At 35.1% G+C, this 8,748-nt stretch overlaps 1 protein-coding gene and 1 long non-coding RNA gene across 2 annotated transcripts; both read left to right on the plus strand.

Annotated features, from left to right (window-relative positions):
• Window positions 1-3,348: 3,348 nt before the first annotated feature.
• On the plus strand, window positions 3,349-3,990 carry LOC149683467 (uncharacterized). The gene is made up of 2 exons (XM_089871334.1): window positions 3,349-3,478; window positions 3,558-3,990. The coding sequence occupies exons 1-2, from the start codon at window positions 3,413-3,415 to the stop codon at window positions 3,906-3,908; spliced, it is 417 nt and encodes a 138-aa protein (XP_089727460.1). The 5' UTR covers window positions 3,349-3,412; the 3' UTR covers window positions 3,909-3,990.
• Window positions 3,991-5,043: 1,053 nt separating this feature from the next.
• Window positions 5,044-5,653, plus strand: LOC149683468 (uncharacterized). Its single transcript, XR_016384209.1, has 2 exons — window positions 5,044-5,288; window positions 5,374-5,653. It is a non-coding gene; the product is annotated as an uncharacterized LOC149683468 (long non-coding RNA).
• Window positions 5,654-8,748: the final 3,095 nt, after the last annotated feature.

Raw genomic sequence — 8,748 nt, forward strand, 5'->3', positions numbered from 1 at the left:
TCTTGTAATTGTTTACGAATCTGCGCCGAAACATTCTAGCCGCATTATCTAGGCTTCTAACACTTACGCCCAATTCAATTACAATTTCTCGAAAATGAACAAGTTGATGAATCTGATCGACGGGTACTTGTAGATTTAATAACCGTTCGATAACCTTGCTATAATCGTATTGCTTATTTTTTTATGTTCGGCTTTGAAAACCATTATTAATGTTAAGAACCTCCTCGAAGTGGCCTAGCAGCTAAAATAATTTGATAACATACGAAACGCCTATAATTTCAACTCGGTTAAAGGGATAATGAAGTGGTCAGACAACCTTTTTTATCGCTTTATATCTATAAAAGTTTCGTTAATGATTTCGATGTGATCTTAACCTTATTATTTTTATTATTATTTTTTTTCTACATATACATGGTCTGCCTTAATCTCGTGTTCTGTTATTTTGTGCTCTATGCTATTGTATTTACTGCTCTTGATTATTCGTGTGTTAATTTTTTCTTATTTTTACATTTACACCTAATTTTTTCTTTCTCCTTGACATTTGTAACTATGTACTATGCCCATTTACACGTCACATTGTTGACTTTGCGGGCAATCATTCACTTCAATAAATAAATAAATTAACCTTATAAATAGATGAAAATCTGTCTGACCATTTCATTATGCCTTTAAAAAACCCCTGATAAAACAGATTTTTTTTATCTCACTCTTTACCATTCCGAGTGACGATGACGTCACGGAGAGGTATTACACTGGACGTGTCTGTGTGTATGTTTGTGTATGTATGTCTGTCACCACGTTGGCAGTTGTCAAATATAAGTCCAGGTTATATTGATCAACATTACTACAAACTGCAAGAAGTGGATTTAAGACCAACTACGTTTACTAACTACTAGCTTCATAAAAGAAACCGTTTATGAGAGTAAACGTTCGAATTTACGTTGATTAGTATTATTTAAACGTGTTTAAATGGCATTGCGTTAGACAATGGAGGAGTTTAGTGGATTTTAAGTAGCTTTTCCACTTAAGTACTGTTTAAATGTCCGAAAATTTTTAAATAACATTATAAGATTAATTTAAACTTGTTTAAGTCGTTAATTAGCTTTAATTTTTTTTGGTTTCGAAAAATGCCGAAAATAAACACACTACTGTACCGCCACTATTTCGCTGGCTTTTTTGTTGAGAGAAAACATTTTCATTACTTTAATTTGTAATATTTAATCGTATTTAAATGGTCTTGCGTTATTATATTCAAATAAAGTCGTTATTAAGCTTTAATCATGGTTTTTTGGATTTTACCGCCTAGTCTTTTGATTTGCCGAATTACTACTCTATTTTACCGCCTAAGTCCAAAGCCAAGTCAAAGGGTTTTTTCTAGCACACGACGCATAGTGGGAAAAGTACTATTGCAGAGTTTTTACTTTCGGCAATTTTCGGCAGATTCCAAATTGGCGGTAATTTAGTGAATGCCTTCAAAACACACCTACCTAGGCTTAACACGTTTCGATCTGTGATGAAGCAGACGACGAATTTTACCACAAGCTTATTGGCTAAACGTTGCAATTGCCTCCCGACCAAAAATTGGCACGGGATTATTTCTTCTAGCGAAAGAAGAAAAGAAATTGGTGATTTGGTCATTCCAGGAGCGGGGGTTTAAACAAATTTATGGATTTCCTATGCCCGTTTAACAAGGCGTCGTCTCACAGAGCGAAAGAAATAGACTATCTTCTATTTACTGTTGACCGAACCCACTCCCATTCGACCGAAAAACCCGCACGTCGGGTTTTTCCCGATGTAATTTAAATAAATAAATTCCCGGGAACGCAAAGATTTTATTTTTGCTAGCAAAAATTAAAAGGCCTAGGGTTAGTTCCCCTATTATCGGACACATTTTAAAATATTATGCTTAAATGTAAGGAAATCACATAGAAGCTTTGAAAAGTTTATGAAATATATGTTTTGTACGTTTCTGCACCTAATGGTATACAGATAATTCCAAAAGAACAATGTAATATTGTCCCAATCATGGATTTTATTCGGCAAGAGTAGGCAATGAATGGGGGCCATGATTCATATGGGAGTATAGCGCCCTATTGGAATTAACATTGGGAGTACTCCCAAACACAGATATAAATTTAGAGTGAAAATAAATTCAACGTAAGATAAAAACATTGCGCGTAAAATAGCGTTAATTCCCTGGGTGAGCTTGACGGGAGATATGCGGCTGTTTTATAAGCAAGAGATTTTAGATAGGCGTCTGTTTTATAAAAGAGAATTTCGGTGGAGATTTGTTCGAGAGATTTACCGGAAAATCGCGATGGGAAATGGAATAAGAAAGATTCGAAGACGGTGCACGCGTTAATGAGCAATTATTCTTCGCAATCGAATTGAGATTTCTTCAAGTATAAAGGGTATATAAGGATGCCTTAGCTGTCTAAACACCATTCCAATACCAAGTTCACTGATATATCCAAGCTATTTAAAGAGCAACTACAATATGTAAGTATTATTCTATACACGCAGTCACCCCGAAACGTAAGCATTTAATATTTACTGTTCGGGGTGTTTCAGTCTCTCTTTAAAATAAAATAATTTTCTCAAATGTATTTATTTCTAATCCAGTAAGAATGACGTGTATTGTAGAAGGTGTTTTTTTGAGAGCGAGATGGAAATTTATTCCTAATGAGATAGCGTTCTACTTAGTAGAATCTGAAGAACTCGACGTCTTCAATTTTAAACCACCCTTCCCATATGAGGAATTATCATACGCTGATAAGAGGCAATGTTCATGGATATCGAACAATATTTCTGACCTGAAGTGGGATGATGGGTACTTGGAATACTCGAAATTGAGAGACGTAGCTCAAACGATATTAGGGAAGGGGAAAACGTTTTTTACTAAAGACCTAGAGAAAGTGAATTTTTTCACTGAGTTTTTGGGTTTGCAAGTTGTTAATATTGAGGATTTAGGTTGTCCTAAATTAACGACCCTATCGGGTCCCATTCAATTAACCTGAAAATATCATTTGAACAACGGTAACTGCGCACTCTCTAAAGCGTATAGACTCTCTTTTTGGGTGAAAAATTATTTTCAAGTACTTTAAATTGTATAAAAAATAATCTACAAATAAAGATTTTTTTGAAAATAAGTGTCATTCTCGAGTGCATTTTTAAAACATCCATTACTATATAAAGTACAATTTCTCTATGAATATCATTATTAATACCAACCATCCTAAGCAAGATGTCTACTCAAAAACCTACATTATGCGGATTGAAATACATCGCTGTCATTGGACCTATTCCCGGGCGACCCGGTCTGGAGATGAGCTTCAAATATTTACGAATTGGAGTGAGGAAAAACCATAGTTGGTACACTGGTTTCTACGAAGACGAAGGAAATGGTAGTATCATGGTCCACTTACCCTACCACCCGAATATCGCCAACTGTCTAGGTTTCACCACCGATTATATCACTGTATGTATTTACTTTTCTATATATCCTTAAAATTGTGTTGGTATGTTCTGGTGTGCTTTACATTGAATTTTAATATCAGATCGAAAAACTGGTATTCCCCATCGAGGGTGAACTGGACGATGATATCGTATCCCTCGAGGCCTCCCTAAACCACCCACCCGGAGATATACCCTTACCATCTACATCCACCCCAACCACCGTCGCTCTCCCTAAACCAATCATCAAAACCTCAACCCCATCACCCAAGGAGCAGTCTAAATCTACGAATGTCGGGAAAATAACGAGGGTAAAACGGAGCCGACGCGTTGTCCCTAAGAAATCCCCGACGAAGAAGAAGTCAGTGGAGGAGACATACGAGTTGGATCAGATCATAGATCAGGAACGCAAATCCATGAGGGAGTCTGAAGCTGTCGATTCAAGTAGCGAGTAAGAGCTACCAATGATTTTTCAATGAAAAAATAATAAACATAATTAACATAATTTAAAACCAGTATTTTTATCATCTTCAGAATAAGCTCACATACTTACAACTGATAAATATAAAACCTTATAAATACTAAAAAAATTTAGATAAGACTTCATTCAAAGTGGTGGTATTCATAAATCACCATGTTCACATGTACCGTATGTTCAAGAAATTTTACGCGAAAATTTAATCTTAAAAGACACGTCGAGGAGCAGCATAAACATAGAAAGTATAGTTGTGCGACTTGCGGATTTTCATTTTCTCGAAGCGATCGATTGAAAAGACACATAAAACTTGGTCATACTAAGACGTATTACAACAAAGACTCACTTCTCTACAACAAGAATGTTGAAAATGTTTTTCCGGAGGATATTCAAGAGTTAGGGGCACTAGGAGATGCCATTCTGAGTGCGAAGCATACTCCTTCAAAACTCTACACTGATGTTGACCTATTCATAGGATCAGTTACTTCCAGTTTAACTAAATACTTGGAAAACCAAGTTAATTCAAAAAAAGCTATAAAATGGTATATGCTATTGAGAGTGAAATACATCAAAGCTCTTAATAGTGGTGAGGTTGTCGAAGCTTTCCCATACTTTCGATCAAAGACGCATACCAGTTTGATGTCACAACAATTACCCAATCTTATTGGAGTGTGTACCACACAAATTGCAAAAGCCATGGGAGAATACGAAGGGATAGGCAGTGGATGGGTGATCGAGCGTATCACTCTCCTACAAGTTGATATAATTAAGTATAGACCTCTTGTAGGTGGTACGTTTATTAAATTACCAAAGCAAACTGTAAAGGTGTTTTAAATATAGTATCTACAGATAGCAAATGCTTTTTATACTGTATTCTGGCAAAGTTACACCCAGTAAAATAAAATGCGACCAGAGTGAGTAAATATATTGAATACGCGACAGAACTTAACTGTGAGGATATCAGCTTCCCGCTTGAATTAAATCTCCTCAAGCTAAAAAAATTTGAAGATAAAAACGGGCTGTCTATTAATGTATTATGCATATGAAGACGGTGTATTCCCCCGTTATGTTAGTGAAAATGGGGTCATCGAAGCGCGACAGGTTGACCTGCTATTTATATCAAAGGGTGGAAGTAATCATTTCTGACTGTTCAAAGACAAGCAAACTTTTAAGTGGTTTTACCAAACATCGATGTAAAAGTTGGGTATGCAGATATTGTCTCTATCGTCATTCTGGAGTAAATTCGGAGCGTAATCACGCGGAGCATGTTATTAACTTTAGCGTGCATAAACCACAACGGGTGAAAATGCCGTTTCAAAAACCCATTCTCATTTTTGAGAAATACGAGTGGATGCAAAAAGTAAGTTTATTAACAATCATTTTTCTAGAATATAGTGTTTAATTATTAATCATAGAAACCCTACGTTATTTATTGCGATTTTAAGAGTATTTTGAAACCCCTTCACACCTGTACACCTGACGTAAATCAATCCTCAACCACTAAACTCGATAAACACTTGGCATGCGGATTTAGTTATGTGGTAGTTGGTCCTGATGGTAAATCCAGTCATTAAAATCTTAATCCGACTGGATATTCATTATATTCATTTATATCTATCTTAGGTTCTCCTAAGGCACCGGTGACGTATAGGGGAAGTGAATCTATACAAATTTTCATCGAAACTCTTTTAATAGAAGAGGGGTTAATCATTGAAGCATTGAAACATATTGTCCCAATGGAATTAACACCTCTGGAAGAAGAAGAACATCAGAAGGCTACTAATTGCTATATATGCAATCTAATTTTGACTGATGAGGATCCAGCTGTTCGCGATCATTGTCATTTCAGCAGTATTAACTTTACAAAAACCTTTAGTATCATAAAAATTTAGAGTTTGGTTGGAAAGGATGGAATTAATTCCAAAATAATCTAATTTTTAGATTAAAAATACTAATCTAATTTTTAGGGGATTTTCGTGGTACAGCACATCAATCATGCAATCTGAAGCTAAGAAATGGATATGTGATTCCAGTGATCACTCATAATTTAAGCGGGTAAATAATTAAACTTGCCTATGATGGAACCGAGGTTTAAAATATTTAACAATTACCATTAAACGCTATACAGGTATGATTCACATCTCATTCTGACAGGACTCAGCCTGATTGAAGACAAAAGAATCACGTGTATCCCCTCAAATTCTGAAACCTCTATCAGTTTTAGCATTGGAAAACTACGATTTGTTGACTCAATGAGATTTCTTCCAGCGTCACTGGAAACTCTAGTTTCCAATTTAGGCGTGGGTGGTCCTGAAAAATTTCACATTCTTAACGCAATATATCCACTGCAAAAGGTTAAACTCATGTTGACCAAACTTGCATATCCATATAATTACATGTGTGATATGGAACGATTCGATGAATGTATCCTACCTTCCAAAGTCGATTTCTACAATACTCTTACGAATGAACATATTTCCGAAGAGAGAAATGAAAATACACGTAATGTTTGGAATGAGTTCAACATTCAAACCCTAGGTACGTTACCCTCTAACCAATTTTTAAATTAATAATTTCGGCGTTTAATATTCAATCTATTCCTAGGGGAACTACACGATATATACGTAATCTGCGATTGCCTTCAATTAGCCTCCGTATTCGAACAGTTTATGATCATGTGTTTGGAATATTATAAACTGGACTGTGCTCATGCCTTCACTGGCCCCGGAAATTAATTTAGTTTTGAAAACAGTACAAAAATGAGTTTCTAAAGCCTCCATACCATAGGTTTTGCATGGGAGGCTGCCTTACTCATGACGAGGGTTAAACTTGATCTAATTTTAGACCCGGATATCCATCTGTTCCTAGGTAATACTCTTCCGAGTTCTATTAAATAGTGTAAAGATATTCGAATAGAGTTAATACTATAGAGAGGTATTCGTGGTGGTGTAGCGATGGTGGCTCATAGACATGCAGAAGCCAACAACAAGTATCTCCCGGAGACATTTGACGTATCTAAACCATCCAACTTTATAGTTTATTTGGATGTCAACAATCTCTACGGTAATAAAATCTTATTGTGAATACATTAATTTATGGTAACCGAATTAACCATATACTCAACTTCTTTAGGAACAGTTATGGAGTATTATCTTCCTATGAGAAGGTTCAGCTGGGTAAAAACTGAAAATCTTTTAGATTATACGGAGAAGCAAATATTAAATTTGCCAGACGACTCTCCATGTGGATTCATACTATCCGTTGATTTGGAGTACACAGTTGAACTTCATGAAGATCATAATTGCCTTCCTCTTGCACCGGAATCCAAGCGAATAACTACGGATCTGTTTTCAGCGTATTTTAAGCTTATGATGAAAGAAAATAGTTTGACTGTCAAGGACACGCTACCCAAACTTCTAACTGATCTAACCAACAAACGTGGTTACTTTATTCACTATCGAAATTTAAAAAACTACATATCAGTGGATTTAAAACTTAAACAAGTTAATCGTATTTTGACTTTTGAACCAACCCCGTGGCTTCAACCGTATATTAATTTTAACACTGAGAAGCGAATGAATGCCGTTAATTCCTTTGAGAAAGATTACTTCAAGCTAATGAACAACAGCGTTTTTGGTTGGTACTTATTAATATATAATTAAAAAAATAATAAAAAAATTAAGTTAACAAATAATAAAAAATGTTTAATAAAAATGTTTTTAGGGAAAACTATGGAAAATCTACGCAATCGAATGAGAATGCTATCAAGAAAGCATCATCCCCTGCTTTCGAAAGATTCATTTTTTTCATAAGAACCTTGTTGGTATACAGATGGCTAAAAAATCCTTAACTCTGAACCGTCCAATTTGTACTGGTTTTGCTATACTGGATTTATCGAAATTGTTTTTGTAAGATACCTTTTTTCATTTTAAATAAACCTTGTGAAATCAATTGAGTTTTCTCTCTAGATATTAGTTTCACTACGACTTCATAAGAGCCTACTACGGAGAAAGGGCAACCCTACTTTTCACGGATACTGATAGCCTGACGTATTCAATTGAAACCTAGGACGTATACGTTGACTTTCAGAAAAACAAAGAGTTATTCGATTTCTCGGGTTACACTGTTAGAAAAAAAGGTGTTTCATGGGTGTTCGGAAATACCTTGAGGTGTTTATACACTCTTTTTGGAGTGTTTTTTAAATGAAATGGTGTTTTCTTCGTAAAAAGGTGCTAGTTGACTCTTTTAAGGTATTTTTTAAGGAAATTGTGATTCACTGGTACGTAGACACACCTTTAGGCGTTAATTGGCCCTTATTAAATTGTTTTTTAAACGGAAATAGTGTTTTTAATATAAATCTGTTCGAATGGTGCGAATAAACACCTTTGGGCTTTACTTTACACATTTTAAGCTGATATGGTGTCTTTTTAAGTGAAAGGTTATTGATATGAGCTTAGAGGGAAATAATCTACTAATTCTACCTGCATAGTGAAGCATCCTAAAAATAACCCAAAGATTTTAAAAATCTAAATTATTTATCATTTCTTAGGACTAGCTTATTCTAATATTTGAAGGAATTTATACTTATTTTGATTTTTCAATCATTGGAAAATAATTCTTGAAAATAATATGCTGGAATGTCTTGGAATTAGAGTAATTCGTAAAATTATCACTTGAATTTCCCCTTGACACAGGTTTTTATCTCTCAGAGTGACGATGACGTCACGGAGAGGTATTACACCGGACGTATCTGTGTGTCTAAGATGAAACAATGCTTTATAGCTACACAACTACTAAAAGGATCGTAATGCCGAAAAATA

The sequence above is a fragment of the Phalangium opilio genome, unplaced genomic scaffold (assembly GCF_054372755.1).
Source record: "Phalangium opilio isolate 3A_F unplaced genomic scaffold, DU_Popi_V2 ptg000037l_1, whole genome shotgun sequence".
Classification (NCBI taxonomy): domain Eukaryota; kingdom Metazoa; phylum Arthropoda; class Arachnida; order Opiliones; family Phalangiidae; genus Phalangium; species Phalangium opilio.

Coding starts and splice junctions, on each gene's coding strand:
- LOC149683467 (XM_089871334.1), top strand. CDS start 3,413: ATGGTCCACTTACCCTACCACCCGAATATCGCCAACTGTCTAGGTTTC. Junction 3,479..3,557: donor TCACCACCGATTATATCACT/GTATGTATTTAC, acceptor TTTTAATATCAG/ATCGAAAAACTGGTATTCCC.